General features: G+C 38.1%; 1 protein-coding gene across 2 annotated transcripts in view; it reads left to right on the top strand.

The window, feature by feature from the left end:
- AFF4 (ALF transcription elongation factor 4) overlaps window positions 1-20,521 on the top strand; it is a 97,486-nt gene that overhangs the window by 26,860 nt on the left and 50,105 nt on the right. The window contains exons 2-6 of one of the 2 annotated variants that reach the window (XM_075541536.1): window positions 9,936-10,027; window positions 10,515-10,641; window positions 13,125-13,919; window positions 15,132-15,176; window positions 18,503-18,589. In XM_075541536.1, the coding sequence (XP_075397651.1) occupies window positions 10,519-10,641; window positions 13,125-13,919; window positions 15,132-15,176; window positions 18,503-18,589 (1,050 nt within the window). In that variant the 5' untranslated portion in view covers window positions 9,936-10,027; window positions 10,515-10,518. The remainder of the gene's footprint in view (window positions 1-9,935; window positions 10,028-10,514; window positions 10,642-13,124; window positions 13,920-15,131; window positions 15,177-18,502; window positions 18,590-20,521) is intronic. The other variant, XM_075541537.1, reaches the window with a different exon arrangement.

The raw sequence follows: 20,521 nt of genomic DNA, 5'->3' as shown, positions 1-20,521 counted from the left end.
AAAATAGGTTAAACAAAAAACAATAAGGTATCAACGATGATACCTTAAGATTACTATACCCTGAGCTCAATCAGCAACCAAGCTAAAATATAAAGAGTTAAAATCCTTCAAAACTGGATTCCTCATCATCATCTGTATCCCAATGCAGAGCTTCAGCTGGTGTGAGGTCATCATAGACGCTGTCCTCACTGAGATCGCCGTCATCACCATCACTGCTGTCATTTTCATACAAAGCGCAGTTTTCACTGCCATCTATAGCATTGCTAATACTACATTTCTGGAAGGCACGTCTTTACCATATCTTCTGGAATGTCTTCCCGTGCATCTTGAACCCACATGAACATCCATTCATGCCACATCCTTTGCACACGGTCATTAAAAGGCTTATTCAAAGATACATCCAGAGGCTACAGTACAGATGTTAGCCCGCCTGGAATAACGGCTAAAGTAACTTTAGTAGATTTTGCCAATTTTTTTATATCATCTGATAGGTGGGCTCTGAACATATCCCAAACAAGTAGCGATGGCTTTTTCTTTAAGGCTGTTCCTGGTCATCGGTTCCAAATTTCTTCCAGCCATTTTTGGTTCTGTCTTCATCTATCCAGCCTTTAACATGTTGCACGCACAGTAATTCTTGGTGGGAAATTGATCTTTTTAGGCAAGGTCTTTCTTTAAAAAATAATGACAGGACGCAGCTTAGTTCCATTAGCCAAACATGATAGAACAACTGTAAAGTGTGTTTTTTTCCCCCCATTTCCTGTGGTTTTGAGAAAAATGTTGTTTTCTCCTTAACTTGCCATAGTTCTGTTACTTGGAAGATCAAAAGTCATGGCAGCTTCATCCATATTCCCAATATCTGCCAGTCCATAATTATAAATCCTGTTTTGTTTTATAATAAATGACTGGAATTGCATAATTTTTTCTTCAAGGTCTTGTGGCAATTTCTTGGAAATTTTTGTTCTTTGTCTCACACATAGTAGGCCAAACCTATTCATGAAGCGGGTACACCATCCTGCTGATGCAGCAAATTTTTCAATGCCTGATTCTTTCTATTTGTCATCCTTAGCCATTTGTAGAGCACGTATGTGGATTCCCATGCATGTTACGCAGTAACCATTTTGACGACATTGCATAACCCATTTATGCAATTCACTCTCTAGAGCCCCATAAAAAGACATTAAACCATGACGAGCTTTTTTAGCTTTTGTAATCTGTTCCAAGTCAGCCTTCATTTTCCGCCACTCTCTCACTTGCTTTTCGTCAACACAGAATTCCCTACTTGCAATACTGTTATTGCTCTCTTCTGCTCTTGACACAATCTTAATCTTGAAATGAGTGTCATATGACCGGCGTTTTTGTTTTGGTTCAATAGTATCCATTTCTTCCTTTTTATTTTTAAAATCCCCCCCTCCCATTTCTAAAAGGATAAAAAACAAGATTTTGAAACAGAACTTTCATGGTAACGCCCCCCCCCCCCCCTCCACGTGTAGAGGGGAGGGGAGTCAGTGCGGGCGGGGGATGCAGGAATTAACACAAAGACCAGAGGGGACACACATCCTTACCAGTTCAGCTGCCAGCCGTAAGTGAATCACTGCAAATTGAAGTGGTCCAAGTCATAAGACAGCTCTGATTGGTTAGACATGAGTAAACATAATTCAAAGCCCTGCAATGTTAGCGGGGCTTTGAAAGAACAGCAGTGAAATGGCAATCACCACGAGATAATGGGCGCTTGTCCCTTTACCTTGGGGGGCCTCCAGTGAGATGTTACACCTCGCTGGGGTACCACTGACCTGTGTATAAGCCGAACCCGTTTTTCAGCATATTTTTTGTCCTGGAAAAACTCGGCTTATATACGAGTATATATGGTAATTTTTCACTAATAGAGATTTAAAAAATTAATTAAAAATACTTTTATTGGGTGTTTTTACAACACTTACCACAATCCATACATTCCTCCAGTGTGTCAAGTACATTGCACATATCATTATTATTTTCAAAGCATTCTCTTCCCACTTGAGCCCCTGATATCAGCTTCCCATTTTTTCCTCCTCCCTCCCTCACTAACCCTTGATAAGTCAGATTATTTTTTCCATATCTTATACCATCCTCTGTTGCCCTCTCACCCACTTTTCCATTGTTTGTCCCCCTGGGAGAGGGTTCTAGGTTGATCCTTGATCAATTCCCCCTTTCTTTCTCCCTCCTTCCTCCTCTAATCCTCCTGGTATCTCTACTCTCCTTGTTGGCCCTGAGACACTTATCTATCCTAAATTCCCTGTGTTAAGGGCTCTTATCTGTAGCAGTGTGCATGCTCTGGCCTAATGCGATTCATAAGGTAGAATTGAGGTCAGAATAGTGGGGGGAAGGAAACACCAAAGAACTAGAAGAATGTTGCTCTGCTGCACCCTGACTGACTGACTCATCTCTTCCCTGTGACTCCTCTGGAAGGGAATGTTCAATTGTCTACAGATGGACATTGGGTCTTCACTCCATGCTCCCCCCCCCCCCATTTCACCTTGGGTATGGTTTCATTCTGGGTCTTAGATGCCTGCTACCTGATCCCATTGACACCTCATAATCACACAGGCTGGTGTGCTTCTTCCATGTGAGTTTTGTTGCTTCTGAACTAGATGGCCACTTGTTTATCTTCAAGCCTTTAAGACCCCAGACACTCTATCTTTTGATAGCCAGGCACCATCAGCTTTCTTCACCACATTTGTTTATACACCCATTTTGTCTTTAGCGATCATGTTGGGAAAGTGAGCATCACAGAATGCTGGATTTGTTAGAACAGAGTTTTCTTGTGTTAATGGAGTACATGAGTTGAGGCCCAATGTTCATCTGCAGCCTTCTTTCTTAAACATACAGATATGAGTACATAGTTTTATTCCCCTCTCATTATATATAAATACATGCTTGTATTTAGGCTTCTATAAATGTCCCTTGACTCCTGGTTCTTTATTTCCTTTTTACTTCCTTCTTGTCCCATCATCATGTTCGGCCTTTATTCAGGTTTAGTAATTCCTAGCTGCTACATTGCTCTTCATTGAATCCCATTAGGCATCCTACGACCTTCCTTCTGTTGTTGATTTTAGTGCACTTGTTCCCTTGTCCCTTGGTTGCCCCTCCTCCCCCCATTTCCTTTCTCCCACCTCCCCTTCTCCCCTGGAACCATTGGTCCCGTTCTTTTCATCTCCGAATTATTTATCCCGCCTCTCTTATCTAGATAGACATGTAGCTACATTAATAAGTGCAAAAACCAGGCCAAACCAAATAAAACAACAAAGGAAGTCAGTCACAATCAACAAAACAATAACAACAGCAAACAACAAACACAAAATAACCCAAACAAAAAGAAAGCCACTGACAAAAATGGAAAACCTATAAATAGTTTAAGGTCTCTTTGTTGTGATTTACAAGTGTTTTCCAGTCCAGTCTGATGGGGTGCCACATTCTGTCTCCAAAGTCCATTTTTGGTCTTCCCCAGGGGTTTCATCCGTCTGCTCCCCTGCTGCTCTGCTGCACGCCCTCAGTGTTTTTTCCCAGTGTGTTGGGGCCAGACCGTGCACTGTCCTGCACTATGTTTCCAGTGCTGTCTCCCACAGCCTCCAGTGAGGGACGCCGTGTCCTGTGGTGGGGCTGGCCCTACGGTCCTCCGTTTGCGTTGTCTTCTCCGAGCAGGACCAGGAGGGTCAGGATGTCCTCTCCTCCTCCATCCCTTTGCATTTCTCCCGTGTGCTCTAATCCAATGCACCTCTCTAAGTAGCTGTAGCCCAGTGCTCTCTTCTGAAGTGTGTTCTTCCGAGGGCTGTGGGTGGGGTTTTTTCTTTTGTTTGCCTGATGAGAACTTCTAATATAATATTGAAATAGAAGTGATAGTTGTTTTGTTTCTGATACTGAGTGAACACAATATTTCTTTTTTTTAAAACATTTTATTAGGGGCTCATACAACTCTTATCACAATCCATACATATACATACATCAATTGTATAAAGCACATCTGTACATTCTTTGCCCTAATCATTTTTTTTTCTTTTCTTTTTTTTACATTTTATTAGGGGCTCATACAACTCTTATCACAATCCATACATATACATACATCAATTGTATAAAGCACATCTGCACATTCCCTGCCCCAATCATTCTCAAAGCATTTGCTCTCCACTTAAGCCCTTTGCATCAGGTCCCCCTATTTTTTTCTTTTCTTTTTTTTCCCCCTTCCTCCCCTGACTTTATTGATTGCCATGTTTTAATTCTCCTTATTTTTATTTCCCCTGTAATTATTGTTTCCTTTTTTTCTGCTAGGTGTGGTTTTAATTGGTCTTAAAAAATGTTAAGATAGAATAATAAGCTATTGATTTGAGATCTTTTTAATATCCATGTTTACAGAAGTTAATTTCCTTTTGAGGACTGCTATAACTACAGCTGATAAATTTCAGTATGTACTGTTTTTATTTTTAGTCATCGCAAATTATTTCTCTTGTAATTTCTGGTATTCAGTTTCCAATTTTCCTTCTGCTTTTGATTTCTAATTTCATTTATTATAGTTAGAAAACATACTTTGTATAATTTCAATCATTGAGAATTTATTGAGACTTCTTAATAAAGATCTAAAATATGAGAATGTGCCCCGTGTAACTTGAGAATTAAATGTATTCGGCTGTTGCTGGGTGGAGTGTTATTTAGATGCCTTTGAGTCTAGTTGGTTTATAGTGTTGGTTCAAGTTCAATGTGTAAAATCTGTAGACACTGTAATATTTGTTTTGTTCATATCCTTGCTTTCTTGAGTAACAGCAGATTACTTTAATGACGAGACTGCTGTTGTGTCTATTTAGTGTAAGTAAAAGAATGAGAACCTGAAGTATTTTAAGGGGATACAATGTTTTGAAACTCATGATTAATGACATCAGGATAGAGGTCTGAAAAGCTGGCTATTTATAACCATCCAGGATGCTTCTCAAGCCAATGATATTCTTTGTATAAAAAAACTCCTCTTATTGAGATATAACTTACATTCCATAAAATTCACTCATTTTTAAGTGAATAATTCAATGGTATTTAGTTAGCTTGCAGAGCTATAGACCTAGTTCCACAATCTAATTGTAAAACATTTCTACCACTCTAAAAAGATCCCTCCTCTTTTTTATTCTTGGAATCTCCAGTGGCCGACAAATGGGCTTTGGGTCTCCACTCTGCACTTCTCACTTAATTCACGATGGTATTTTTTTTGGATGATGCCTTATACCTGGTCCCTTTAGCACCTCGTGATCGCACAGGCTGGTGTGCTTCTTCCATGTGGGCTTTGTTGCTTCTGAGCTAGATGGCCGCTTGTTCACCTTCAAGCCTTTAAGACTCCAGACACTATCTCTTTTAATAGCCGGGCACCATCAGCTTTCTTCGCCACATTTGCTTATGCACCCGTTTGTTCTCGGCGATTGTATCATGGAGGTGTGCAGCCAATGATATGAATTTTTGTTCTTTGATGCCTGATAACTGATCCCTTCGGGACCACGTGATCACAAAGGCTGGTGTGTTCTTCCATGTGGTCCTTGTTGCTTCTGAGCTAGATGGCCGCTTGTTTATCTTCAAGCCTTTAAGACCCCAGACAGTGTCTCTTTTGATAGCCATGCACCTTCAGCTTTCGTCACCACATTTACTTGTTCCCCCGCTTTGGCTTCAGCAGTTGTGTCGGGCGGGTGATCATCATAGAGTGCCAATTGGGATAGGGGAGGTGGGGGGAGGTAAGGAAGAGGTGTTAACAAACACAGGGACAAAGGAACAACATGGGACCCAAAATGCAGGCCTGGTAGGGAATGGTCAAGGGTAAGGTTACGTAGAGAAGAGGTATAGCTGTAACCCGGGTGGGCATGGAGCATGGTAGTAGGGCAGGAGGAAAGTCAAGGGAGATGCAGGGAGTTGCTGGGAGTCAAAGGGCATTTATAGAGGTCTAGACAAAGACATGTACATGCAAATATATATATGAGGATGGGGAAATAGATCTATGTGTCTATATTTATAGGTTTAGTATTAAGGTGATGGAAGGACCTTGGGCCTCTACTCAAGCACTCCCTCAATCTAGTACTTCCTTTTATCTGGTTCTCATCAGATTAAATTCAGCATGGACCTTTTATAAATAACAGTCATATAACTAGTATGTTATATGACTAGACCAAAAATTAGATCATTTAAGTTAGCCCATCTATTGAGTTTCATTACTTCAATTGGCTTTAGTTGCATTGAAACTCTTTCCTTGTACTAATGTTAAGGTATTTAAGACGTTAAAAAAAGTTAAGAGATAATTGCCATTATTGTTTTTTTGTAACTTGTAATTTAATGACTTTTTTTTAACCAAGAATACTTCTGTCTGTCTACATGAGTGGTTCTCAACTTTCCTAATGCCGTGACCCTTTAATACAGTTCCTCATGTGTGGTGACCCCAACCATAAAATTATTTTCGTTACTACTTCATAAACTGTAATTTTGCTACTCTATGAATTTGGCAACCCCTGTGAAAAGGTCGTTCGACTCCCAAAGGGGTCGGGAGCCACAGGATGCTGGTCTACATAATCCAAATCATCCTTGTTTATAACTAAATCACCTGAATTACCTACAACTTGAGGATCTATCTGTACAATAGGAGTTAAAAGGTCAATTTGACAATTTGTACTGTAGTCTCCGTGGTATTGATTTTGGAGAAAAAAATTGGATCTCCCTCTTCTTCCCCAACATATTCATCCAGCGAGTAGTCAAGCAAGCACATACCATATACTGTGGGTTCATCCTGCCACTCTTCCAAGTTTGCCATTCTTAATCCTTTTCAGATATCTCTAATTTTTTTCCTCAAGTGGGCCTGTGGATCTCTGCTACCCAAATGGTAACAAAGTATAATGGCCTTTTCTTAGTTTGTCTAGTTCTTCTGTAACTACGTTTTCAAGTAGATGCTAATATTGGTTGGTTGAGACTTATAAAAACTGCAGTAGGTGATGGAGGCCACTTACCAATGTCATCCTCTTTTGTTATGATCCCAATTATGTCCATAATTAGAACCATTTCTGGCCACCTTTAATACTAAATAATTGGAAAATGAAGTTATTCATAGCACTGTATGTGTAGACTGAAACTTGTAATATTTATTTAAGTTACACTTACCTTGAAGAAACAGACAACAGAAAACTTCAAAGATGTGAGCAGATGCAAGTCAAAGGGAAAGGAGAAGAACACCACTAACCTGGAGTGTTGGAGAGAGCACGACGGTGTGCTTTGTAGTGGACTTGCAGGGACACGTTCAGACATGGCCTGGGAGTGGAGTCTGTGAGTGAGCATGTGGGAGGAAACAGATGTGAAGTAGCAGTTATTGACAATCGGAAGCAGTTTAATAAAAGATTCAGTCCTCCTTTGATTCCTCAAGTAAGATATATGTGAAATGGGGAAAACACTAGTTATCACATAATAATAATGTTACTTATGAAAATGGACAGATTTGAAAAGGCAGTTTACAAAGATTGTGGATTGCCAAGTAACTCATGAAAGAGAAGCAATTTGTTTGCCATTCTCCATTTCATATCTAGCTTATAGCACATAGCACATAAGTTCAGATATTTGTTGAACGAATAAAGCAAAGTGACATTGACACACACACACACACACACACACACACACACACACACACTTTTTTAACCCTGGAGATTGATGGAACAATTTTAAAAGATTCAGGTGCAAATGGCATGGCTTAAGGACCTTCTATGCTGTTGGTGGTGCCATCAGTTGACAGTCTTTCGGGGAAGTAGCAGTTATATATATTAAAATGAGATCATATGCATATATTCTTTGAGTAATTTTATACTAGAAATTTACCTGAAGATAAAATAGAACATATATGAAGATAAGACAGAAGCAGGTACAGTAAAATGTTAATAGTTGGTACATTTACACGAAAAGTATATAGATGTTCAGTATACTTTTATAGATTTGAAAAGTGTCAGGAAGATAAAGTTTTAAGTGTTTAGTTTACTGCGATTCTTCGCCACAGTTTTTAGCCTTGGGATTTTATTGTCACACTGACAGTGTTAGGGCATACCCTTCCCCCATAAAACTTACCCTGATCCTGGCATCTCTACCGCTGCCTTTCTGACACTTGAAAAAGTTACACAATACCATGCTTGCCTGCCAGGGCCCTATCTAACATGTGAAGTGTCAGTTTCCTAAAGGTAGGTAAATGGGTTTTCCAAATTTACCAGAAACAAGATAGAATATTTAGTAAGCGGTGTTATAAATGTAATAAGAATGCTGAATATGCGTAGGTGCTGGGGGAGAACAAAAAAGAATTTACTACACCATATATTAAAACTTAATGTGAATCCACCATTACCAAAATATTATGGTAGTACATAGAAATAAGCAAACTAGTCAGTAAAGCAAAATAGAAGCCAAAACTTAGCCCAAAGACATGGGATTTTTAAAAATGGTCAGCAAATTATAATTCAATAGGAAAATAATAGTTTAATAGCAAGTTAAGTACCAAGTATTTTAAAAGGTGACATAGCTATTAAAATGGTCAAGCCAGTTTTCAGCATCTGACAGTAAAAATTGACATTAGCCTTCAGTTTAGCAGCCCTACCCAGAGAATATGGTCTATAGAATTAAAGGCACGTCCATTAGCTACAAAGCTGCTACTGCATTATTGTTTTTTCAATGATCAGTTAATTTAGCCTGAGCTTTCTGACAGCCTTATTAAAAGAAGAAATGTTTAGTAGGGTGGCTTTTATTGCTTGAGCAAAGAAAATGTTTCTGTGGCTTTGATTTTAGAAGGACTTGATTGTGGGAATCTTTACCATCGTGTCTGGCAGGAGTACTATATAAGTACTTTTTGAAGGATTATTCTAGTGCTGGTGAATATGTCAACTTAAACCAACTTTGTAGAAGGTATTTCTGATCTTTGAGGAATTGAGTTTATGACGGTCGCATGTCCCTTACACTCTTACCAGATAGAAGTGACTTGGTATGCTGGCAGCACTAGCTCACGAGGCCTGTTTGAAGCTTGCTTGTCAGTGACGCAGTTACTGATTGGTTCAAAATGTGCAGGAGGGAAATGTAAACAACAGAGGGTTTTATTCCCTGATTAACAGTGTAGATAGTTTATAGTACCTGTTACGGAAAGATTTAAATACTTTCTGTGGTTTAGTATATGGTACTAGATTCTGTATTTGCTAGAACACACACAAAAAAAACAAAAACCAAACCAAACCGAAAAACCCACATACTTGTTTCCATGTCTTGCAATAGCGTTTATTTTTGTCTAAGCTATTTGCATGATACTAAATTGTGTAAATTAGGAAGTTTTATCTTTGGATGTGTACTTTCACTATTCTCACTGCTGATTCAAGTCCTCAAGAGAGATTTTGCTGCCAATTCAATTTCACAATTACAGCTTTTTCAGTCTTAGTTGATTTTAATTTTCTAGTTAGATTTAATTTATTGAGCCTTCAGGTTAGAGTTGCTCCACAAGTATGAGGGATAGCCTGATTCTTCCCCACCCTCTTTCCGTGCCCTTGGCCTCTGATTGGGCTTTTTGAAAAAATGAACCATAGGACCATTCGTTCCTCTTTCAGAAAGGATGTTGCAAAGCCTCTGGTAATCCCTTATCCCAGGGCTTGGCAGTCTTTATCATTGTTCTTTGTTTACCCCAAACCCCTGCTGCTATAATAATAAGCTATTTCCCTTGGTTTGTTTGTGAAAATAGAACATACTTTCCATGATAATAGAAATTATATTCACTTTTTTCTCCCCACCCCCAAGCTTTTCCTTTTTCAATACAATTTCAACTGCTGTTACTAACCCAAGTTAATTTTAGACTCTATTGCTAAAAGCCTCAGATTTGCCATTTATTGAGGTGCTAATTAAAATATTAATATATTTAGAGCAGAAATGTCGTTTTTTAGGGACTCTAGAGCAACAGCAAAGCTGAGGTCAAACTGCCCTAAGGATGGACACCAAGGAAGCTGTGTTTGGGACAAAAAGAAATCAAGATAAGGTAGATGCAAAGTAGAGAAAAGCCACTGGCCCCCTGGGGGGTGGCGGGGAGAGGGGGTGGCAGGTGGGAATGCATTGTATAACCTCTAATGGCAAAGAATAGTTAGATTACTGGAAAAGAAGCCTGCCTGGAAAGGCTTATAGAACTTTCTGAAGACAGGTTTAAGTGCAACCTTCCCTCCGAACATCCAGGTTGTAGCTGACTCTCACCCAACAGGGCACTTTGCAAAGTAATAAGGTGAAGTGTTTCGCTGGGGGTGGGCCCTAATATTTTGGGCTAGTGTTTCCTCTCTGGATAGTTGTGAAGAACTATTGGTATTAGGCAGTTAAACCATTCATTGCCCAAACCTAATATTAGCACAAATGTCTGTTATTACTTGGCAGGTGAAAGGGAATTTCTGATTCAAACTGACAAAAGTCAGTGCACACAGAGAATGTAATCTTTCCTTTCCATTTTGTGATGTAAAGATTGTGTTTTCTCTTCATAGCAACATGAACCGTGAAGACCGGAATGTGCTGCGTATGAAAGAACGGGAAAGGCGGAATCAGGAAATCCAGCAGGGCGAGGACGCCTTCCCACCTAGCTCTCCTCTCTTTGCCGAACCTTACAAAGTTGTAAGTTGGCCCCCTTGGTGTGTCCTGTCTTCCCTCCCCCAACCCCCCTACAGCACAGTTTCAAGTGTTTTAATCTAGAATCTTGTATTAGAAAAGAATGATATATTTAATAATGTAATTTTCTGTTCTTATAAGACTATGTCTTCTTGGAGTGACTATGGTGGATAACGTGCATACAGAAGTCATATGCAAGCCAGGTTTTGTGAGTCAAAGAATGTTAGCTCAGTCATGAGACTGCATTTTACCACTTTAGGAACCCGGCTTTCCTGCCGTTCCTTGTGCGACCTGAATTTATTACTAAGCGAGTGCTCTGGATTGGCAGTCATCTCTGTACTCCTGCGTGCACAGCCCGGCACCTCTCTCAGCCTTAAGCTACATTTGTTGCAACTCGTTGTGCATCATCTCCTGTTTCCCAGTTGCTCTTTGGGGAATAACATAAAAAATGACCATTTAATATGTCATTTTTGTTACTCAATATCATTTGGTTAGCATACTAAATTTCAATGGCTTTGATTAGTAGGTTTCAATATATATGTGCATTGAGTTCTTTTTCTGTTAGGATAAATCTCTGATTTTAATTCTGATTCATTTAATGCTAAATTAGCAATATGAAAGTTATTTATTTATTTAGAAAGTTATTTTTTTATGAAATTTATCTTAAAGCACATTGTCAGATGTGTTTAGTGCACTGAACCAATTGCTTTTTTTTTAAGTAAGGTTGAATTTGATTTGGGTGACATTCAATATCAAATGACACTACTTCTGGTGACTCTTAATATAGTGTGGTGGCCATATGTGCCTCTTAATATTGGATTTTATCTGAATTGTTTTCCTTAGATTTTAAAGGCTTATCTTGTGTATCATAGAAATACTATGCACTTAAGCAGTATTGACCATTTGTTGTATGAAGTTGAGAGTTAGCTATAGTATGAAGTTGAGATTTTTAAAAATGAAATATTAGAAATATAGCATACCTTAGTCTGTACCCCCATACTAGTTGGTGCTAATAGAAACCATTTGTGGGATCTAGAAAAGCCATGTAAGGGATTTTAAAGGATTTTCCCATTTTAAAAATTTTATTTTTTTCCTTCTGTTTCAAAGACAGAAGGAAACCCCAACCCCAACCCCAACATTTAATTGGATTTTCCAATTTAGAGGGAGTCATACTGGCAGTCATTTTTGTTGTGAGTGTTACACAAAACAATATTAGAGATTGTCATAGTTACTCCAATGTGGCTATTACACAAGTATCACAGCGTGTGTCGCTACAAGCAGAACTTAGTTTCTCAGAGTTTAGGAGATAGATAGAAGCCTGGTCTTGGAATGTTGACTCAGAAGGAAAGTCCTTGTTCCTTGGTTCATTGGTAGAAATTCTTGTGGTGTTGGTATCTTATTTTCCCCCAGCTTTCTTTATTTGATAACTTACTTTTTCTGTCTCAAAGAGATTGATTTAAGACACACCCTCCACTAATACTGACTCATTAACATAGCAAAGAAAACCCCTCCTCAAGTAAGATTAAAACCACAGGTGTAGGATTTTCAATGTATGTGTTTGGGGACACAGTTAATCCAGAACAGAGATCAAAGGCGGGTTGAAAGAAAAAGTTTGCTCTAGATTCTTGACTCATACTACCCTTTATTTTGTAATTACACTAAGAATGAATTGGATTGGATTTGGATAGGAATCCAATTTTCAGGTAATCAATCACAAATTGTAATTAGGTTCATATCAACCACAGAATAAGTTGTGATTCAATCTGAATTCTATTTTCATGTAACCAAGACCCTTTCTTCCCTGTATGCAAATGTGTGGCCCCCAGAGCTAGTATGTATTTGAACCTTATAACCCTAGACGAGAATGAATGTTTAAACTTTAACATATATACTGTTGACTTCAAAAACCGGAATCTTAGTTGATTTGAATTTAGTAGCCAGCATTTCAAATTCTTATCACTGGTTGGCTTTCTTTGCTTAATTTGGAATTTTAATTAACCTGAGAAATTATGGTATTAAAATTCCAAGGAAAAATAACACTTGAGTAAAGCTTACTCCACTCCATTTTTGTTTCTGCTTTTAACTGTAACATTGAATTATAAGGCTGACAGTGGTTCCTGCTCCAAGCCAGTCATGATGAGTGCTGGCTCTTCTGACATGCAACTTAATCATGTAAAGACATGACCACAATTTTCACAAGTTTTTGCCACGTGCTAGTTTGTTAATTGGTGAAATTCAGATGTTTTTCCTTCCTGGGATCCATTTCTTAGTTGACTTATAGAATATTTGTATTTCAGTGTGGTTCTCTTTAGACACTTTAAATGAGTCTCCCTATGAAAGTTGTATGTTTGCTAGCCGCAAGGTATGAGGTAAAACCTCCCAGTTAACAATTTATTTGAAGACTGGCAAGTCAGTTTATAATTGTATTTTATATCTAATTGTGCTAATTATCCAATTTTTGTTTTACTTTTTTTTTTTTTTTTTGGCAGACTAGCAAAGAAGACAAGTTATCAAGTCGCATTCAGAGTATGCTTGGAAACTACGATGAAATGAAGGATTTATTAGGGGACAGAGCTATACCAAAGCTTGTTGCAATTCCCAAGCCTACAGTACCACCGACTGCAGATGAAAAATCCAACCCAAATTTCTTTGAACAGAGACATGGAAGCTCTCATCAGAGTAGCAAATGGACTCCAGTAGGACCTGCACCCAGCACTTCTCAGTCTCAGAAACGGTCCTCAGGCATACAGAGTGGACACAGCAGCCAACGGACCAGCGCAGGTGGCAGCAGCAGCACCAACAGCAGTAGCCAGAGGCATGACCGTGACTCATATAGCAGTAGTGGGAGCAGTAGCCGTAAAAAGGGCCAGCATGGATCAGAACACTCCAAATCACGCTCTTCTAGCCCTGGGAAACCCCAGGCTGTTTCTTCATTAAGCTCCAGTCATTCCAGGTCTCATGGGAATGATCATCATAGCAAGGAACATCAGCGTTCCAAATCGCCTCGGGACCCTGATGCAAACTGGGATTCTCCTTCCCGCGTACCTTTTCCAAGTGGACAGCACTCAAACCAGTCTTTCCCCCCTTCGTTGATGTCAAAGTCCAGTTCAATGTTACAGAAGCCCACTGCCTATGTGCGGCCCATGGATGGACAGGAGTCCTTGGAACCAAAGCTGTCCTCAGAGCACTACAGCAGCCAGCCCCATGGCAACAGCATGACCGAGCTGAAGCCCAGCAGCAAAGCACATCTTACCAAGCTAAAAATACCTTCCCAACCACTGGAGGTAAATCACACATTTGGAGCTATTTAACATTATGAAAATGTAAAGCTGCTTACCATTAAATTATGATTGAACTTGAATTACCTCTGTCTTTGCCCTAATTTCCAAGAATATGATAATTTAAAGAATAGAAGAGTTTAAAGAAAAACTTGTGAGATGAGTGACTCCTAAATGGGTGGATATGTACCGTAGAACTGTTTCCTCTTGGGAAACAGACTAATTTACTGTTTCCAGAAATTAAAAGTGACAAGTCATTTATGAAATAAAAGGATTTCCTTCTCTTGATTAGGTAGAATAAATAGCATGCCAGTGATGTATCTCATTTTCTTTTATGTACAAAGAAAATTAGGTTCTTGATGACTTTTCATAATGACTCGAGTGAGATGTGGGCCATGGTCGCTGTTATAGTGTTGGCGTTTATCCTGGAGTTGGTGGTGGTGTATGGTTCGGAGGCTGCGATCCTTTCTTCTGGTAACAGGGTTGAGACAGCTGCTCCTGTTTCATGGTGCTGGTTTGAAATGTACAGTAGTTGTAATTATATGCTAAAGCATAGCATTCAAAATAACCAAAGAAGAGAGCCTTCAGTGTGAAAAAGCTGAAGTCTCATCTCATAATATAATTTGTGCAATAATTTAAAAAAAATGACCAAAACAACAAATGGATGCTCAGAATGGCCAGGGGAGAAGGGCTGGGACTCAGAACATTTAAGCCTTTCCTGTCTAGGTAAACTCACTGTTACCTTGTATTTGTTATCTAATTACTTTTCTCAAAAAAGAACAATAAAGTGCTCATTTGTTTTTTCTTCAAACATCATCATCCTTGAAATTAGAATTGAATTCAAACCCCAGTTTTCTAATTCCTGTGTACCTTTGGATAAACGGCTTTAATTTTCATCTTTTAAGAAAGTATGTAAAATCACCCATATTGTTCCTTAAAAGTAATCTTTCAGTGAAATTGGGTTTTTTGTTGTTTGTTAATTTATCTGGCATGAAGTATCTCAGTATTTTGAATGTAAGCAAACTTTTAACTTTTTTTGCAAGCCGCTTACCTGCAAAACTGCATTTAATCTAATTAATGTTCAAAATCTTGAAAAATGTAATTTAAGTTCTCAATTCATATATAGTTTTTATTTCTGATAATACTTATATCTTTCTGTAGCAAATAATCTAATAATAAAAGAGTCTAAATCTTATATCTGTTTCTTTTTCTCTTAAGGCATCTGCTTCTGGTGATGTGAGCTGTGTGGATGAAATTCTTAAAGTAAGTTATCTGTTTAATTTTTTTAACTTTAAAAAAATTTAAATTATGATCCTCTGCTTCTCGTTTTCCTTTCCTTTTTAGTTCTTAAAGGACTTGAAGCAGCAGATTAACTTATATGTGTAACTTGATTTTATCCATCTATCAGTTGGCTTTATTTTTGACAAATTCATACTTAGGTTCTGAATCACATAGTTTGTTTACTGTTTACCTTTAAAGAGCTGTGAGGTCTTTTTGGTCTGTTTTTTTAATAATAGAAATTCCATATTTAACAGTTTACCTTGAGAAGAAGAAGCCAACTAGAACTGCACTCTTTTTGGTTTATCAGTTAATAATTTGGAGTACTATGGAACAAACGTTTAATCAAGTCATGCCAGTCAGTAGTCTGTACATGCTGGTCAAACCCTGCAACACAAGGTGTCTGAATACTGCTCATTTTAGGTGTTTTGATGGACTATATCTAAAATTAAGACACAGCCCAAAATTACAGTCTTTTGTTGGAAAAAGAAAAACTGGGTGTAATATGTAGTGGGTGAATGAGTGGCAGTGACTGTCTTTTACTCGATAAAGATGCAACTGTCAATCACATATTTGTATTTTCTTTTTGTGTGTGTAAGCTTCTCAGTTTGTGTGTGTATAGTTAAAACTGCAGAGCGATGCCCCTGCATTGGCTCATTTCTTACTTGACCCTACTGTAATCTCTTACTTCCGGAACCTGCTGATCACAACATTCCCCCACCTTCAGGGAGCTTCATTTGAATTCTCATTCTCTGTATCATCCTGCTGCTCTCTGCTCTTTTAAAGAGTTCTTCTTCCCCCCTCCCCCCACACCTCCCTTTCTGGGAACTTCATTCTTCTTTTGGCTATTGTATTCCTCATTATTTTTGTTTTTCACCCACCTTCTTGCCTTTTCTTCCCTGCCTTCCTGGAGCCCTTACGGCTCTCTCGCACCACTTAAGTATGCTTGTTGTTGGCTCGCCTTTCTCCTTCTCTTTGACTTGACTTTCCATGTTATTCAATAGTTCAGTCCCAATCTTGTACTCAAGTACAGAACCCTAATTCTTCCTCTTGTGCTCCTTTTAATCACAAAACTCGATTTAAGACAGAAAATTCTTTGGACACAATATTCCTAGCTAGCTTTTCTGTTCCTTATTTCATTGAGCCTGAAAAACACAAGATACTTTGCCTTTTTGCCTCCAGAGTTTCCTTGTTTGCTTTTCTGCAATGCTGAAAAGGTGTTTTGCTTAAATCTCTGTCCTTCACGTTGATTTTCTTCTCTGAAATACGCTGTTTCTCTGTGGCCAACAGAAAGAGAAAGGTCCAAATTCAACATTCACACCTTCCATGGACTAGTCTGAACTCTCTCACTACTTACTGATTGACCCCTTGCCCAACTGGCTTCCCAAAGCTATACATGGCCCTTTCTTTTATATTTGACCTCTTTAACATAAAGTTTTTTAGTGTATTTCTCTTTTTCAGTTATTTCTAGTTTCTTTGCCTTGAAATCTTATATAGTGCTTATTTTCAGTTGCTATGTACATAAAAGTTTAAGGTAGTATGTTTTCCTAAGTTTTCTTCTATCTAATTATCTCTTAGAGATCAATGACCATTTATTTTATATGCCCAGGGCTTGGCACATGACTTTGGGTGTATTAAATGTGCAGTCATTTGATGATAAGTGGGTAATTAAATTTATTTTTCTATTGAGAGTATTTTGTCTTTTGAGCCATAAAAGGCCAATTCTGAGAGCCTGGGGCAGACGAGTTTTTGTTTCCTCTCTACTTCCCTATGTGTACCATGCAGGGACCTGCTGGCATGCATTATGAACTAAAGAAACTAAATGGAAATTTAACTCTTCAAGACTGTATGTATTTGAAAAAAAAAGATATATTAATCTCGAGCATCCTAAGCAAGCGCCTAATATGTACCAAGTATTCAGGAGTCTGGTATAAGAATGATAGCCTTTGCCCCCCTTGAACCAACATTCTAGAACAGGATGTAGGTAATAATCGACTGTGTAATTTTTTCAGGAAGTAAAATGCTCTGAGAGAGAACACATCAGGAGAGGATAGAGAACACTGACAATGCAGGTGGCTGTTTTAAGAGGATCATACAATCACACTGTATCAAGTACCATTGTCTGTTCCTCTTCCTGTCGTCTCAAGGGTAGCCAAGGTTAATCCTCCAGGGAATTTCCTAATATGTAAACTTTTAGTAGTTGGACATAGATTCTGACTTCTGTTTCTCATTTAACCATATACTGTGGTCATCATTTCATATACAAGCTTTTCTCATTTTATTTATTTATTGTTTTGTTTGGTTTCTCTCATTTTAATGCCCATTGGTGATCCATTGTATGGATGTCTCTTATTTAACCACTCGTGTGTTGTTGGAAACTTAAGGTTGTTTCCATTTTTATGTATGAGCCCCTTGAACATGTGTATTTCCATAACCGTGGGAGTTGTAACTACAGGATATTCTTACAAGTTAGTACCACCTTTTATTTATGGTATTTTCTCATTGTACCTATGGCTTGCTTTGAACTGAATGCCAAAAATAAAGCACTCCTTCGTCTAAGTTTGATACCTACCCCTTCCCTGTTCCTCTGACATACACATTCTTAGCCATGGAGCCAAACCGCCATGTGGACATATTTATTGTATGCTATGAGACAGAAGGCACCGAGTAAAACCAGACATGGAGCCTTGGCCTATGTGTCGTCTTCTCTATGTGCTTTTGAAATCTCTCTCTTGATTTTCTCCACCTGGCCAAATTTTCCTGTCGGCGCATGAGCTCTCTAGCTGTGCTTTTCTGAGATGAAGTTTTGTGTCTACTGTTGACTAAGAGGGTGACCGTGCTTCTGGTCCTTCCTGTATAGAGTGAGGACAATAATGACACCTACCTCACAATGGCATTGTGAGTACTGAGTGAGTACGGGCATGGAAAGCACGGACTCAGTGTCTGGCCTAGGAAAGGTATGAGATAAATGTGAGCTACTCTCTTCATCATTAGCCCTTTCCTCTTGCTCCCACAGCAAGCTCTGCCTCTTTGGGACTTTACTGCATGCCTTGTATTTAATTACAGGCAGACTTCCGTAACTATCCATGGGTCTTTGCCTCTGTAAGCTCCCTGAAGTCAGCCAGTGTATATTTTTTCTTCTATTACCCTGTAGTGCTTAGCACACAATTGTGCATATTTAATATTTGATTAAATATTATTTTGGAGGAAAAATCATGAAACCAGTATTTTTCAATACAAATCTGGTTTTTAGCTGTTATAATTTTTATCCTTGACCTGGTTGAAAACCAATTGTAATAATTACGTTTCAGGAGATGACGCATTCATGGCCGCCCCCTCTAACAGCTATTCATACACCTTGCAAAACAGAACCTTCCAAATTTCCTTTTCCAACTAAGGTAAGTAAATAAAATGTGTCTTTGGTACTTTAAGAAAACAATGGCTTGACTAAAATTACATGAACTCAAAATTCTGTCTTGCCATTCCCATTTTGTGGGACAGTAGATACGTAGGTAAATAGATAATTTCATACAGTAGTCACTGTAAATAAAGTAAGGGCAATGGATTGAGAGGTACTTGGGAAACTTTTGAAGGCAATATGGGGGAGAGACTGAAAAGACAGTTATGCTTGCTGTAAACTGTGCTAAGCCAAAAGTGACAAGGGCTTCTCAATCTGTTGGCTGAGGAATCTCTTTCCAAAGATGTAAGTCACACATGTCCATTCTTTGGAAAGCATTTCCTCAGACAATAGTTTCAGGATCATTTAAAATCAGATTTATTTTTAAGTAGCTTAACATGTAAACAGTTGTTATAAGAACACATTCTCCATATGGAAACTTGACCAGAATCCCTAATACAGCCTTTCTCCAATTCTGTCTCCCTCCCTAGAGCCAACTTCACGTGTTTTTTCAAGTCTTTTATTTAAATGTATGTATATACATATATATGTAATCATTTACATGTAAGCATCTTCTCATTTGGTTTCTACTTAAGTATATTGTTGTTGTAGCTTTTTAATCAGCCAGCTATGTGTCTTAGAGACCTCTCCATGTGTTACTTACATATGCACGTGTCTTGTTTCTTTAAACTATTCATAGTATAAATATATCCTAGTTTATTAATTTCCTTTTGGCATGTAGGTCGAGCACAATTTTTCATTTCTATAGGGTTGCTGTGAGTTGCGATCAGCTCAGTTTCAGTGGGTTCTGATATTGCTCTACTGAACATTTTGTTCAGGCTTTAATATCTACACGCGAGTTTCCTTAGAATAAAATGCTACAAGTAAAATTGCTCAGTGTTGTGTTTGTTCAGTATATACTCTTAAAATTCCTTCCGTGGCAGTCAGACCAATTTATGCTCCCCCTTGCATCACCTGATTTCTTTAACACACTGTCACCATCTGATATTTTTACTAAGCACCACTCTCGAGTCAAAAGGGCATTTCATATACTAGTGTGGTTCATCTTTACGTATCTCTTATTTATTTGATTTCTGTGTGGATGAATTTGCCTATTCCCTTGCACTTTGAGTTGCTTCTTTAACCTATTGAGTTTTAGGAGGGCTTTGTTTAGTTTTGCTTTGTTTTATATGTTTTATTTTGATTTTGGATTTCAATAATTTCTTAATATGTAATACAAATATATCTCCCATTTAAAATCTTAATATTTTGAAGTTTTATGGTCTATAAGGTTTTCATATTAATGAATAAAATACATATTTCTATTCCTCTATAGCTTTTACTTTTTTTAATGTCTTCATCAAGAAGGTTCCACCCTTCCAGATCATTAATACAGCCATTCATTTCTCTCTTAATATGATAGCAATTTTATTTTTAATATTTATCTCTAGTCCAAGTTATTTTGTGAATGATGGGAGATAGAGATGTATCCTTTTGTCAATATGTCAATGCCACTCATTAAATAAATTTTATACATATATTAAAATTGCACCTGTAGTTTATATACAATTTTAGGTATAACAAATGTAACCACCACTCTAATCAAGAATGAGAACATTTTCACCCCCTCAGATCTTCATTTGCAGTGAATATACCTCAATAGGCCTTACACAACCATGTTCAGTTTTGTGGCATTATGGACTTAGTTTTTGCCTTTTCTAGAATTTCAGATAAATAGAATCCATATTACATATAGACTGTTTTGCTCAGCATGTGGCTTTGGAATTCTTCCATGTTGTTGAATACATCAGTAATTTATCCTTTTTATTGCTATTGTATGACAATACCAAAATTTATTTATTCACATGCTAATCACATGGTTGACACACTGAGTTAAGCTTTTGGCTTCTAGCAGCAAGGCTGGCAGTTCAAA

Source organism: Tenrec ecaudatus, chromosome 2 (assembly GCF_050624435.1).
Source record: "Tenrec ecaudatus isolate mTenEca1 chromosome 2, mTenEca1.hap1, whole genome shotgun sequence".
Lineage (NCBI taxonomy): Eukaryota > Metazoa > Chordata > Mammalia > Afrosoricida > Tenrecidae > Tenrec > Tenrec ecaudatus.
This window is presented reverse-complemented; position numbering and strand designations above follow the sequence as displayed.